General features: G+C 29.4%; 1 protein-coding gene across 1 annotated transcript in view; it reads right to left on the bottom strand.

Annotated features, from left to right (window-relative positions):
- Window positions 1–3793: 3793 nt before the first annotated feature.
- Window positions 3794–16684, bottom strand: part of LOC106687648 (collagen alpha-2(I) chain) — a 25400-nt gene continuing 12509 nt past the window's right edge. Inside the window, exons 2-4 of the mRNA XM_014431653.2 lie at window positions 14067–14181; window positions 12064–12162; window positions 3794–4567 (exon numbers count right to left, since the gene is read on the bottom strand). Of these exons, the coding sequence (XP_014287139.1) occupies window positions 4512–4567; window positions 12064–12162; window positions 14067–14181 (270 nt within the window). The 3' untranslated portion in view covers window positions 3794–4511. The remainder of the gene's footprint in view (window positions 4568–12063; window positions 12163–14066; window positions 14182–16684) is intronic.

Raw genomic sequence — 16684 nt, 5'->3', positions numbered from 1 at the left:
TTTATTTTTACATAATATTTATCCTAGCTTAAATTACCTTATTGTATCTTATTGTTGTAATATTCTCAGTTTTCTTTTTTTTGTATCTTTTTAGCCCTGATGAAACCCTGCAGAGTGGGGGGAAACTTCGGACATTAAAATAGTTTTAAACTATTTGTTCTTTTTTTGACCGCAACCCTGACCATCTTCTTATATTTAAATCTTTACGGTCAACTATATATACATGTGTATAATAAAAATATTCATATTGTCTCGCACTTTTTATTTTCTTGTAACTCCTATGTTTCAACCATTCACAAGGATTTTATTTATATCACAGTTAACATTGTTATCAAACTGTTGCAGACTATCATGGCTTTTTCAAATCTTATATTAGTCTATAACCTATTATTATTACCAATTCACTTATTATAATTATTCAGTTTACAATTGTCTATTACAATCACAATTACAATCACTATGTCGACAATCTTATTGATTGTAATAGACATTGATATTATAAATAAGATCCTTGAGAATGGCCGAAATGTATAACTACAAGAAAATAAAAGTGAATTTTCAATAAGAAAAGTGTGAGACTATAAGCATATTTTTATTATAACCTATTGTGATCTTTAAAAGTGTTCACAATTGAATCTCTTTTTCACTCTGTATTATGTTGAGGTTAAAAACAAACACTTGTCCGCGACAACAATATTTCCCCTTTCACAAATATAAGACATAATAAATGGACTTATTCTAATAGTCTCTCCTATGCTGGGTCTTCTTCAAGGCAACATCTTCTCCATGCACATCTTCTGAGGATCTTCTTTCTTCTTCCAACTCTAAGCTAAAAAGCCCTTTGTCTTCTCTCTCTTATTTCCACAGCCTTCTTGACTCACTTGGCTTATAATACATTGAGTAATCCACTGCACTGTTTAAAAGATATCCTGCTAAGTTAGCTCTAAAAATTATTTCTTTCTGCTATACCTAATTTACCATGGGAATTTCCATTAAACCTTATGCACTTGGATCGATATTTTGTAAACCATTTTGGTTAATCAATTGTAAAAATTTGTAAAAAGATTGTTAAATTTGTAGTATTTAAAGTTTTTACAGTAATGCTTAGTATTAAATTTAATTTTAAAATATTTATTCTTTTGTTTTGCTAAATTTGTTGGTTATTCGACCATCCTACATCTTGCTTCCCAGTATGAATTAGATTTTTTCAAATGATCATTGGAATACGTCTTGTTTCAGTCAGAAAGACATGTGTCAAGGTGGTCTCCATCCATTCTCCTTTGGTCGCATAGTACACATCTAGAATCCTGAACCAAGCCTATCTTGAGGAGATGACTGTAGTTAGTCGTTGTCAGTTGTAAGGTAGAAGCAGGCTACTACAACAGTTCTTGGAGGTCAGCTGGTGTTAGGTTTTCTATTAAACACTTGTTTCTTTTCCTTTCCATCTTGCCTATCTGTGTTTTTATTGTTTCCTCCTTAACTATGTTCCTTATCATTTGCATTATTGATTCATATGATATTGGATGGACTGGTTGTGGCAATCCTGCCCCTTGCCTGGCAAGACTATCTGCCTATTTGTGCCCTGAAATCCTACAATGGCTGAGCATCCACTGTAGAACCATATAAGTGCTTCGAAGCGTCAGGTCATAAAGGATTTCCATTCAAAAACTGAACTTGATAGACTGTTTTTTTTTTCATACCCTCCTGTAATGATGTTATTGGGTATTTGGTACATACATATAGGAGGTATGCTATATGTATAGCTGGGTGTTAAGGATACCTTGGATTGCCTTTTGGCATTGTAAGGTTAGGTGAGGGGTCCAATGAAGGTTGTAACTTGGTTGGCTTACGCTAGTGGATTATTGGAACGGGGAGGGGCCGTTCCGCTGGTTGTTGATAGACTACTGTATTTGTTTATATATTTTATGTATTTTTATAAATTGAAAATAAGCGGGTAATTATATTGATTATTCATTCTTGCATTGTTAAAATTGTACAGAATAAACTTTGTTGACTTAGGACTCCAAAATGATGGTTTGTCATATAGAAAAAAAAAATTTAAATCTGTACCACTAAAACCTATGAAGGGTCAGGGGTTCAGTACTTTGTAAAGAAGTACTGTTACTAAACCAATGGTTGTGCAAGGAGGTGACTTGGTAAGAATCATGCTCGGCCGCCAGATTTTTACCCAATTAAGGGTACCCAATTTAATAGGCTGGGTGGACCACAGGAGTTGACTCACGGCTACAGTGTAACAGAAAACAATTTTTTGCCTAGCCGGATTTGAACTCGGGTCTTTGGAGTTAGTAGCCATACACTCCCCATCATATAGAGAAAAGAGAAATATTGCAGTACAATAATATATATTTTTTTTTGGAATGTACTTATCACTGAAGATTTATATTATTAATATTGCCATTTTATTTTCAAAAAAATTAAGATGTGAAATTTAAGATAAGCCTAGAGTTGGACAAAAACATAATAAATTATTTTATTATATTTATTGGAAGAAAATAGTTGACCGTATAAATTAGATTGTAAGAAGATAGTCTGGGTGGCAGTAAAGAAAGGTATCAAAATAGTGAAAGAAAACTATTTATTGTTAACCAACATTTTGCCCCACTTTTCTGGGCTTCGTCAGGGCTGTCAGATTAAAACAGAGACATCAACTCTCTGTTGAGGTTGATGGGTTTAATTCAGTTGAAATCTCTTTTTCAATCTGACAGCCTTGAGACAAAGCCCTGCAAAGTGGGGCATGAATATATAGAATGAAAGGAAAATATAACAATGAATACTGTAATACTGTAGGAAGATAGTCCAGGTGGTGGTCACTAAAGGTATCAAAATAGTTAAGGACAACTATTTATTGTTAACCAACATTTTGCCCCACTTTGCAGGGCTTTGTCTCATGGCTGTCAGATTGAAAAAGAGATTTCAACTGAATTAAACCCGTCAACCTCAACAGAGAGTTGATGTCTCTGTTTTAATCTGACAGGCCTGACGAAGCCCAGAAAAGTGGGGCAAAATGTTGGTTAACAATAAATTGTTTTCCTTAACTATTTCGATACCTTTAGTGACCACCACCTGGACTATCTTCCTACAGTATTACAGTATTCATTGTTATATTTTCCTTTCATTCTATACATTAGTTTAGTTTTGGTAAAACATATTTATCTAATAGTGAATTTGTTTAGCGGGTCACTGGTGAAGATCTGAGAGGAGGAATTTGGGAGAGTGAATTTGTCGATCAAATGAGAAAAAAATTGTGAAATGCAATGGACAAGAAGGGGAAAGAAAAAAATAGAATAAATTGAAATCTTTGTATTTGGTGTGTATACTGAAATTTGTAATTGTAAATGAAAACTTTGGGGGAAAAAAAATGTTTTCTTTCTATTTTATTATACCATGTAAAAATATGTAATTTATATATGTCCGATCACGGATTGATAAGTATGCTGTGTAATGCAGCAACCCGGTGTATCTAGGCAGCATGAATGAATAAAGCATTTCTCTCTCTCTCTCATTTTATTTTATTTTTTATTATATCAAGCCATTAGGCCTAAAAATACGCACACAGATATATATATATATATTGTTGGCATGCAGTTTCCAATTACTTTTTAATAAAAGGTTTAATTTCCAAACAATGAGAATCATTTTACTAAATAGACCTTGTATATGATAAAAAATAAATATTATAAAATACCATAGTAAAGTAAATTTATTGAAATAATAAAGTAATAAGGGAATTTATTAAATGAAACAAACCAACTTTTTATTTGAAAGAAGTTTATTTATTAACTTTGTATAGACTAGCAGCTAATAGTAGACTTCTATACTTAAGACTTAAAACAATTACTTGACTATCACAGTCAAATTAATTGGAACATAAATATATAATAAATAAGGTGATGATTGTTTATTACAAATACTAAATAATTAAATAAGATGAGAGTAAAATAATTATCTAAGGACAACTAGACTTAATTATAGTATGAAGTACAATCTTGAGAAATCATTACTAAATTAAATTTACAACCTCCTTTAGAATCGACATGAAAACATTATTTGAAAATGAGCTACTTAAATTATTAATTAAAATGCAATAAACAAAACATCACAGGAATATTTCCACAATTTACTGTAACTTAATCGACTTGATTATCGACTTGATCGAAGTTACAACTTAAGAAATAAATACACAATTATAAATATACATTTCAACAAAATTGAAATAATAAGATAAATTAACGATACAATTTAAGGAAAATACTGTTCAGAGTTATGGCTAACATGGCTAACAGGGTATAAATATGACTAGTCAGCTCAATAACAGCTGTATTTCCCCGATCAGTATGTACGGCTCGTAACTTGTAATATGGAACTGAATACTTGGTGATTATATTATTTATGATGTACATGATTGTTATTGGAGAATAAATAATGAATGGTTTATAATAAATATTGTAGAGGTAGTGGTTGGGATGAGCCTGAAGAGAAGGTCTGTAAGTTTACCAATATCTCAGACCTTCAAAGTTGCTAGGTCCTGAGCCGTATGGGCCAGCGCCTGAAACATTATTATATAATATCATCAATTCAACTAAGCCATTTTATTTTATTTTGTTAACACTGAGTAATAAATATTTTAAAATAAATTTTGATATTGGAGATAGTTTTATATCCCACAAAAATTAAGTAATTTGCTTATCTGGGATTAAAAATCTTAAGCAGTCAAAATATTGTATGAAGGTCTAGATCATAAGTTACATATTAAAACTATAATTGAATCATAGTCTTTAATAATGTAGTATGTTTCAGATTTTAAATTGTGTAGAATTTATCAATGTTGAATGAACTTTATGTCACATGCAACGTTATTACAATGTATTCAGCAGTATTATAATTTAACCATAAACTATACTATTGTTTAAATAATAGTAATAATAATGACAAAGAGTTGCTAAATTTTATCTCGTTGACAGCTTAAATACCGAATTTAAAAAATATATTTTTCTAAAATACCCCTATTTTGTTTATTTGAAATCGACCATATCATATTGTTTAGTAGTAATGAAAAAAGTACAAATATATGAAAGAATTTGATAATTAGCTAATGGAGAAATATTTTTCCAGCTTGAAAAATAGCTTCTAAAAATAAAAATAGTAAACTAGATTTTTAATTTGGAAGCCTTTTGCTGTTGAAAACCTAAAATTTCAGAGAAATTAACATACAACTACAAAGCCATTGAAGGTAATGCTGAGTGACAGAAAAATACAAAAAACTGAATTTATAAATATTTATATATCTGATATATATCAGCGTTACCATCATTGTTATAATAATAGTCACTTTTTACTTTCATATGAAATATATTCTAAGGGTAAGTATTGTGATGACAAAACTTGTACTAGACCCACTTGTGCAGAAATTAATTTCTATTCAAAGTATAGTGGTAAGTTAAATTATGCGAATTCTGTACATAATTTTTTTTGTAATAGTTTATAATTTAAGATTAAATGCATATCTGGTAATGTTATTAAATTGTTTGTCTAATAAGTATATCTAAATTTCAAAAAGCAATATCACTAATTATATATTCGTATTAACAACTTATAATGTGTAGTTGAACATTATTATCTTCCATTTACTAAGTAGTTGTCAGTACTCAATTTCTGAAAATAGAGGTACCAAATATTTAACCTTACATGTGAAGTATAACTAGTATGGGATAAGGCCACTTACAAACAACAGAATAGTACATGATAAAATAAATGTTTTTATCTATTGTGATAGGTTACCTAAAGAGATGTATAGGGGTGTTCTACTCTGTATAGAGGTGTTCTGGCTCAAATCGAGCCTTAGTAGTTGTAGCAAGTCAGAATTAAGAGTTAACTAAAACTATTGTATCTTAATTGCTCAATTTCAATTTTAATATTTTAAACCAGTTTACAGAATACTTAATGTAAAAGATAAATAATTGAAAATTTTCTACTAACACAACTTTTATGAAGTCAGATTACTTCTCACCTCAATCTCTCACTTCTGCTTCCAGTTCTCCAACCTTCCCTCCTTTAAAATGACCATAACTTTATGCTCAGCATCCAATAGGGATGCGTCCAAAATAGCTTTTGCCTCTTTGAGTGCATTTTTTGCTTGTTCTTCCGCTGCTACTTTGTGAGTAACAGTTTCTGTGACAGCCTCTTCATGTGTTCTTCGCACATTATGCTCAGCTTTAACTAACTTATCATGAATTCTTTTTATGTTACTGAAGTTCTCTTTCCTTCTTGCGACAGGGTGAATCTTAAGTGGCAATACTTTTTGACCTTTGAAAAGATTTTATAATGATGTATTATCTCTTTTCTTGGATAAATTATTTTCAGCTCATTTTCTTTTTTTTTTTTAATTCAAATCTGTTCCAAGCTTCTTACTAAAACATCTGTAATACTTTTCATTCTATTCCAATTTTTGAAATTGTTTATACATCAAATTAAAATTAAAATGTTAAAAATCAAGCAAGTATACACTTTACTCATGTTTTAATTGATTTAATTAATTTTATGACTATTTAGAAAAGATAAATTTAATTAGTGGACTGAAATTTAGCAATTTTCAAATAAAAAAACATAATCCTCTACTCTTACTTCTGAGACAGAAAATAACTATAATAATAATATAATTCAGTATTCGACATATTTGTTTTAATTTCAAGGAACAGAATTGATAAAATTACAATTTACTTGTTTCTATTTACATTGTGCTTTCTGGAGATACTACATTTCATTTAGTGTATACATTATTTACAATTTATATACACCAAATTATAACTGAGCTGTTAATAAGTCAGTATATTCATTAGTTTTCAGAGATGATACTGTTAGACTTTTTTGAATTCCGACTGCTTAAAATCTGAATTAGATGTCAAATAAATCATAATGATTATAAATTTCAGATTTTATTGATGAAATATAGAAGATCTTATCTCATTCAGGATCTTTATTATTTGAACAAAATGTTAATTTTTTTTTTAAACTCATAAATCTCATAAGATTTTTGATATAACATTAATTACGGAATTGCTGAAATTGTAATCATAAATTCTGTTATTTTAAAATTTTCTTTTCTTTTTTTTTTCAAATTTATATCATCTAAATTGTCTGTAATAGACACTTTTTACATTGATTAAAGCCCAATTGATATCAGGGGAAATACATTTTTCTTCAATTGTTTGCCAGTTATATGATTTTCTGATGTTTAATTGGAGCTAATAATTTGATTATCTTCAATGTCTATGAAATGTATTCATATGATTAAAGGTATTGAAACCAAATTCTTCTTTATTATGATTATTGATTTAACAATATTTTTTTCTTTCATCTTGTTACTGGTGGTTATTTTATTTGATAGTAGTTCAAATAAAATTTTGTCTATGGTTTAATTAATTACCTTCAGCTTATTTTTGTTCTCAATAATAATTCTTTATCATATTCAGTACAATTTTAGTTTCCATATTTAGTCCAGAACTGGATTTTATGTTTGTCTTTTATAAATTTCAAATGCAGGATTCAACTGAAGAAAAACTGCATCCTAGGATAGATGTTACTTAACTCTAACCTGATCCAAGGACAACTTCAGCTTGTTATCATGAATCTATTTCCAGATCTAGTTTATCAATATACAGTACAAATAATTTCCTCATTAGATTATTAACTAACTATATACACTTTTTTTTTGTTTAATAACTAAGTATGTCAGTTTCAAAAGATGTTTATCGACTTCAGTCCTAAATTTAGTGAATTCTGAATGGTTTTGAAGGAAATTTTTTTTTCCAGGTTATTTTAAATCTTAACATAAGAAGAAAAAGTTCTTCAAATTTAATTAGAAATATTTATTTTTGTCAGTGAAATTACTTAATTCCAAGAATTTATTATTGCTTCCTTCTAAGTGCAGTTTTGGATATGTTACTTTTTGGAACTGTTCTCTACATTTTTTTTTTAAATTCTAAATATATGCAAAAGTGTAAATAACAAATAAATTGTGTGTGATATATATCTGCTTGTCACTATTAGTGTATTGTTTGAGCTTGAAGCAATACTGAACAATCTTTTTTTTTTTTTTTAATATAAGCCACAGTGATGGTGATGCTTGTCTATTGTACAAACTTTCTAACTCTGGTATTTTGATGGATTCTTTAAAGAAATGATTAGGTAGTCAAGTGGTTATTACCTAAATTTTTTTTATGAAAATGTAGTGGTTAAAGCTAATTTGTGAAAAATATAGTGTGAATATTAACAAAATAAAATTTACAAATTGAAACTATGTTCTACTAGTGACAGTCCAAATAAGGTATTTACTTTTTCCAAACTTAAAAAATAATTATATTTTTTAGTTTGAGTAATTTCTTCAGTTTTTTTTTTTTTTTTTTTTTAATTTTATACTTCATCCAGTTATTTAAAATACAGTTTCAAGTCATTAATTTTGATCACTTATAAAATTTACATTTCAATAAAATATTAAATAGATAAAAAGATTTTGAATTTATGTTAGGTATTTTGTCATAATGGATACATGATTTAATTATTTAAAATTTTAGTAATAAAATTTAATTATAATTTTATTTTTTATTGTCTGAACTATGTTATACTAATTTATTTATTGTAATTACATAAATGAAATTGAACATTAACGAAAGTAACATGTAGCAGATTTAATTAAAATCTCTTCACTCATGAAAACAATTTTACTTTTCATTTTATATATGAAATGAATATAATATAATAATATTTGAGTATATTTTGTATGAATTCATAGATAAACACTACATTCTCCATATAAATTTCCATAAATATAAAGAAATATATAAGTTATCATAGTATTTCGTATAACTGAAAACAAAGCTGATTGTCGACTGTTTTCTGCATAACAAAAAAAAAAGTTTTCCATTTTCGATGACTAGGAATCGATACTTGAACACAAGACTGTTCAGAAGTTAATTGCTTTCGAAATTGCATTTCGCTTTGTTTTCAAGAAAATTAAACCAAACTCCTATAGCCATTTCATGGCCGACTGATGAGATTGCTTTGTCAGCGGCATTACTATAATGTTAATGTTACTACTAGAAACACGAGGGACATTAACGAAGCTCACCTCAGCGACAGAGAACTCTCCAAGTTCAATTAGAACAGAGTGAAGGTGGGCCACTAATTAGATGCCGATATAGACAGAGCGTGCGTTAGTCAGTCTAGATAATGCGGTTTGGGGAGCTGTCACCGCAAGGAGGGCTGTGTAATTGGTTCCAGTTGCAACAAATCGACAGAAACATCGATATCTTAGCTTTATAGAGTATATAGTTTATATAGTTCCATGTATCGTTCCTGGTTCTGTTAAGTTCGATCATCAGTTGGGTCCATTCCAGGTGTTGCATAACCGCATTTTATCAAGGCCGAGTATATAGTGTTTATATAAAGAAGGAGTTTGAATGTGTCCAAACAATTTATACAATCGATATGTATAAATGCTTCGTTGTTTTGGATCAATTTATAAAGTCTAAAATCCATTTAATTTGAAAAAAATAACCGAATGTTAAAGGTCTAAAATTAAAAGAATAATCAAAATCCCATTCATCTATTGGCATTAGGAACATCGTTATGAATAAAAAAGAGAGATTTTTACCTCTCTCGATACCTCCACCCCCCCCAATAGTTTAAAAACCTGTAAATTTGGAAAATTTTAGATTTGAGAAACTATTTCAAATTACGAAAATTGTGGTAAAACATTGCTCAAAGAGATAATTATACACAAAATAGCTTTTAAAGACTATTTATTTATAGAGAGTAGTTGTGGAAGGAAACAAAAGAGTGTAGGGGAAGGACCAATTTTGTGTTAATAGAAATCGTAGGGAAATTTTAGATTTTGAAATTGTGTAAAATATTTAAATTTCATTGAAAGTTTGTAATTTACATAAAACTTGTAATAATTTAAATCTCAAATCATTTAATCTGTTAATACAATTCAAATCTCTAATTATTATGCATGATGTAAAATATTTATAAAATACATTTTAATTATGAATTATAAATTTATTATGCATATGTGGAATGAATATTCTTCTGATATATAGTTCATTATCATAGTCTCCTTCGACATTTCCCATCAGATGTGATATCGATAGAAGGACACAACTCGATGAGACACAACTCGGGGACAAAGATCGAGTCAAGGTCCACGAAGGAGAAACCACGAGACCGCAAAACATACTTTACTCCTTGCCTATACTTAGTGCGCTAGGTCAACTAGAAACTATTATTCCACCTCCGCAATTTGGTGTTTCAAAATATTACCTATTAATTTGTGACACACGTCCCCTTAAAATGTTTTTTATTTTTGTAATTGGGAAAATTACACAGGCAAGAACATATAAGTTTCAAGAGATTGGGAACAGTATCGACAGCTCTAATGAAGTGGAGAACTTTGACAACGATATTATGAGCAATATGAAATAGAAGATAAAAATATGATTCAACATAGCGAAATAATGTAAGATTTGTCAACAGTGGTAGATAATTTAAAACTAGATTCACTCGTTTGCCACTTGTCACTAATCCAAAATACTTACAAATGTTCGATAAACAGATAAAGTAGCAAACATCGGTATCCCACGTTTGTGTGTTCCAGAGAGGCAAGCATAGTGGACGTCTGATTTATGTTGGCTATTTTCTTCGATTTAAATTATTTTGATTGCGAAAAGAAACAAAATAAATATATGCTGAATGAAAGGAACGTAAATTTAGGCAAATTAGGATTCAGATGATAAAAGTTGAAAGAACTGTAACTTTCGTACTAGAATTTTTATCAGATACTCGTTAATTTACTCAGACATGTAATGTCTTTATAAAAGTATATTTGTTCATTTTAAATCAAAAATATACTGATAAAGATAACTAACAAGATTTTAAACAATATATTTACACGCAATAGAGTTTTAAAATATAACATTTTGAAGGTTGGGAGAATTTTTTAATTAATTAAAACACGAAGAGCATAAATATTTATAAGTTGGGAGTTCTAAAACTATACTAACTGTACGTTTGGGTGCTTAACAACCTTTGCCTAAACCATTCTTAATTTACGTTTAAAAACCAACACTCTATGACCACAAATTCAACCCAACTTGTGGGAAATGTGTAGCTGCAAAATGATGTGAAAAGAGAGCGCGCGAAACGTTAATCATAGTGTTTCAATAAAATAATGAAGTTTACTTTGATTTTCGAAATATATTAATTGAAAAAACCTTTTTAATTTGCCTGGTCTCTCAAATTAAAACATTAACAATTAATATTGCATAGTATACTGAGTATTATTACATCATTGCACTTCGGTTACACACAATTGGATATAGACAATATCGGTGTCCTTTGATGTACGCTATGGAATAATCTACTCGATTGGACATCGCCTTCGACGACGCTTGGCTTAGGTAGCCAATACATCTCGTATTTCAATATTGTACTCACTTCAAAGCAAGATATCTTGTATTTGTAACGAAAACTTTTGTGAACAGATGAAAACGAAAATAAATTTTCTAGATGTTTAGTTATTGCATAATTTATAAAGGTCTACAGGAGACACCAGCCAACTGTTACTCACAATATCTGTTATACACGAACGGTCTCCGATGATATAACGGAAGCCGGACTGGGTCAGCAACAACAGTGGTTTTTTATAATCTATTACAAAATCGTATTGTCAGGCGTTTTTATTATAAGAATGAATGATTCTTAATGTCAAAATCATAATGGATTGAAAAAAAATCTCAAAACTATGTCGAAAACCCAAAGTTATTCAGATAATAATTTGTATATATATAGTCCGGAGGGTCCTCATATTCTAAAGTTCCCCATTGGATTAAATATTATGGTATAGCTAGTGGCGTTATAATGTTAAGGTGTTGGTACAGTGCTATAGTGATCGTGTACTTCTTTATATATAGTGTTCTTCATATTTAGTGTACTCATTGAGTGCAAATACCGATGTACCCTTAATGTGCTTGAAATCTGTTTACTTACCTCCACGGGAGCCTGGTGGGACAAATCCGTATCCGGAAGCTCCAATACGAACTCCACTGGTCTCAGATCCTCCAGAGGTTACTGGGAAGGTAACCGGTCCTAGAAACCATTTTTAGATATGTACTATATATTATGTATATATATTTTATGTATTTAATAAAAAAAAAATCTATACTGGTACAATGACTGGTTAGTGTTGCAGTACTTTGTAAGGAAGTACAGTTACTATACCAACGGTTATGCAAAAATTTAGTCAAAACCACGCTCGACCTCCAAATTTTTTCACAATGAAGGTACCCACTTTATGGAGTAGTATGAACCCTGGAGGTTTACCGAATCCACAGAGTTTATTTACGGCTGCAGTAACAGAATTAATAATTATCTAGCACAGCCGGATTTGAACCCGAGTCCTTGCCTCTGAGCTACCCCGCTCCCATTTCCGTTGTTATCAATATATGTAGCGGAAATACAGATATATATTTTGAAAAAATCTGTGTTTTTAAGATGCTAAAAACTAAGGACAGAGAACTTCCACCCCTATGTCTTATGTCTAACTGAATAACCAAAGGAGGAGGATAAAACTGACCATTATAAATTTGTTTTGTGTCAGCTCTGGCACTCTCTCACTATAACATTTAACTAACTCTTAAAACGTTATCCATGAAAGACTCCTTCAAATTCTCTTCATTTTTTTTTCAATTCTATCTCAAGTTTTTGGAAAAAGTTTCAAACACGATACATGTATCATTACTCTATCCTAAAATGGCTGAAAAAAGCCTGTTGAGAGTAACATTTCTGAGTTTTTCAATTTTTAATGTACTTTAATTTTTTTAAACAGTCAATTTTAAATATTAAAATTTATGAAAGCGTTCTATTTCCAAGTAGTTAATTATCTTTGTATTATTTTTGACTCCGAAAAGGTACCGTTTACTCACAAAATAAAAAGGAAAATCAAAGAAAATAAAAGTGTCATAAGAACTCAAGCGCTAATAAACTCATTGATTAGACTGAAAAGTCACATTTTTATTATGATTCCTCGATTGTAAAGGCTGAGGATGAATGTACCCAGGAATGAATGATGTTGATCAGAAGGAAGGAACGAGAAGACGCGACGATCTTGGAGAAGCCGAGGTCCTTACGAAATAGCTCAGGTTGCCGACCTTTGGGGTTCAAAGTCATGGGCGTTTTTCACGGACATTCTTTAGTTGGGAACTGATAGTATAAAACATTTTTTATACAAATATAATTTGATTATAGGAGGGACACACTCTGAGAATTTTAAACTTATTTTTAAAAATATATTAGTAACTTTCTGATACATATACTAACATACTCTATGTTGAGTGGGTTCACCATAAAACTGACATCTATAACATTAAAAATATTTGCCAAAATATATTCATAAAATGTTGATTTCAAGTTTGAAGGAAAATATAGGTATTTGAAAAACTGTATCTAGGAAAACACTGAGGATATACAGTTCTTTTTGGGCTTAAATTAAATCCCCCAAAAAACCGGATTCGCTGAGAAAGTATTAATTATAAATGACTATTGATTTATCTTGTTAATATATCTTTTGAAAACGGACTTTATTTATTTATTCAAACGAAATATTTATATCTGTTATAGGCAACTTTATTTTTTGTTATTGTTTTTCTTGTGGAATTCATTTTTTAAAGTAATAATTTTTAATTTTGATTTTAACATATTTGTAACTTTTCAGCCCTTACTCATTGGCCATTTCAAAACATAATCCTCTTAAAATTGATTTATTGTGGGATAACATAAACAAAAATATTTATATTAAGTATAAATATGTGATAGCAAATGCATGTATCAGTTTTGAACCTCAGGTTTCGCTGAGATTTAGTATTTACCATTATAAATGGTATTTGAGTTTCCTTGTTCATGAATTTATTGAGAATGGAGTTGAATATTTGTGATGAAAAGATTTATTTATTTATTTGTTATATATTTTTATTTAGTAATAATTACTAATTTACCTCTGTTGTCCCTTGGGTCCCTTGGACCGGCAGCTCCGAACCCGCCTGGGTATCCACCGAAGAAGTCGAACTGCGCGGAGACAGCGACGACTACGACGGCAAGGCAGAGGGCAACCTGTTAACAATAATAAAGAATCATATAACAACAATAATATTAAAACTAAAGTAAATATTAAGACATATATAATATAATAATAATTCAAGAAACAAATAGTTTTTAAAAATATGTTATTATACATTCATTTGAAGATCTTCTCTTTAAAAGAGTACTATCAGTGAAGCGAGATTATAATTATTTTCAGTAGACGGTTCTAAGACACTATGATGGTTATGGAATCTTAGTAAATTTAATAAAATTGAGTGGTTGATTACGCAAAAACCACAGTGCTAACAAAAGTTTTTTTTGCAATCATAGTGATACAGAATTTTTTTTTTAAAGGTTGTTATGTAGAAAAATAATTTATATAAAATATTTTAAAATTGTTCCCAATGTTTAATTTATGATTCTAAGAATTAAATTTGAAATTGAATAAAATAAAATAAATTACTAAAGATAATTGGTGTTTTAAGGGTTATTTATTTTCCAAAAAAATTTTCATTTAATATATAGAAGAGTGTATGACACTTAGAAAATAGTGTGCGCTATTATTTGAAGCTTAAAACCGACTAAGCGAGATTATAAATATTTTCAGTAATTTCAGTATAAATAATAAAATTGAGTGTTAACTACTGCAAAAACCATCGTGGAAAAAAAAAATTAAAAAATATGAGTTAGAGGTGCTATTATGAACTATAGAGTATGTTAATTCACAACAAAAACACTACTGGTTATACTATATAATGCTTAAACAAACAAAAAAAATTTTAAATTAAAAAAAAATAGAGAAAAACTGGTACAAATGAGATAATCTCAATACTGCATCATTTCATCCCCACGTTAACAGTTAACGGATCACCTGTTTTTAAAATGTATAGATTCCCCTGAGCTAAATGTCAATGGTAACTTTGTTTCACATTTCCCATCTTCTTTTTTATAAATATTTTTTAACTTATATAAGTCAAAAGTTATTGCTTCAACGCTATAATCTGATCTATAACATTATTCTTCTTCAGCCATTATTCATTATTTTCTTTTTTTACAGAGACAGTAGATATAATACAGTATCACACGTTTAATTCTGATATCATTTCTGATGCCTATAGACCAAATAAATACTTATGGGAAGATATGATAAAGTAAATTTTTTTTTTTTAATTTTCCACGAATTCTGATTTTTTGAACAGCAAGTTTTTTGGCTAGCAATCCTTCAATTTAACACTTTAACTAGGACTGAAACATTGAACTATTTTACGATACGAAAAAATGCAACCCATACGCTTCATTTCCCAATGTTTTGTAACCATGCGGTGATCTGGACCACAACTTAATATTTGAAGATGGTATAACCTTGACATGCTTCGCGTTATAGGAATTTCGTTCTTTTTTATTTTTGTAATGTTTAAATCCTTTTTAAAATATATATATAGATTATCCGTTGATTTCTACGTTTAAAAGACTTTATAATCTTAAGTAGCTTTTGCGAATTGCGCAAAAAAGATAAGATTTCCAAATAGCTTTAAGACTCAGCGTACTTAATTCCCAAGAAGACTTGAAATATTTCTCAACGGTTGGATTATCAGTTTCACAACTCGAGTTTCTCCGGTCCTCTTATCGGAAACGCGCAGCGTGTTTCCGGTCGTTTCTTTAGCTGCAAGACTCTAGCGGATTCAACGGATTTGGAAACTCAAGTTTTTATATATCATGTCAAATGGGTTCAGTCAACTATCTGCTTAAAGACTAGTGATTAAAAATGGAAATTTGACTTGTTATTTTCTATTATACGTTCCACAGAAACGACTTGTGTATTTATGCTAGATACCGAAGTATTCAAAACACAATTGCGTACTGTCTCAATCCATGGTCTTACTACTGTTGAAATTTTGGAAATTCTTACATCTTTTAGTAATTTCTTATTAAAGTTCTAGTAAAAATTTAAGAATCAAGATTTTTTTTTTTTTTACTAGTTTATAAAAAAACAATAAAATATCGTTTGAATTTTGTTACATAAATGTTAAAAATAAAAACAATATATAGGTGTTTAAAATATCATTGCTGCATTATCTGGAAGTCTTATCGCCTAAGTAAGGACCGTGGTTCCTCTATTGTAATCTGAATCCTGTAATCTCATTTCGACTCTTGCGATAATCACTGATTAGATTCTTGTAGAGATTTCTGTAATTAAAAACCTCATTACTTTCAACTTATATGAGTCGATTAATTAGAGGAGTATATATAATATAAAAGGATTTTCAACTTTTATAGCCCCAAGTATAACAGAACTCCCTCTACAAATAGAAGAATTTCATATTGTAATCACAAACAAATAAAATAGTTAACTGAAAATCGTAATCAAGTGAACAAATGCTGTATTTTAGTTTAGAAAAGAAATGAAATGTGCTTATACTGAATATTAAACTGAACATTTGCGAGAAAACTCACTAACTGAATTCACAAACAAATTTTCATGGGTCATAGAGGTGCGAGATCATTGAAAGTCTTTTATATCACTAAATTATAT

Source organism: Halyomorpha halys, unplaced genomic scaffold, assembly GCF_000696795.3.
Source record: "Halyomorpha halys isolate HHAL.00 unplaced genomic scaffold, Hhal_1.1 Scaffold39.1, whole genome shotgun sequence".
In the NCBI taxonomy this organism is placed as follows: domain Eukaryota; kingdom Metazoa; phylum Arthropoda; class Insecta; order Hemiptera; family Pentatomidae; genus Halyomorpha; species Halyomorpha halys.
The sequence above is the reverse complement of the archived record's forward strand: the minus strand, read 5'-3'. Positions and strand labels throughout refer to the sequence as shown.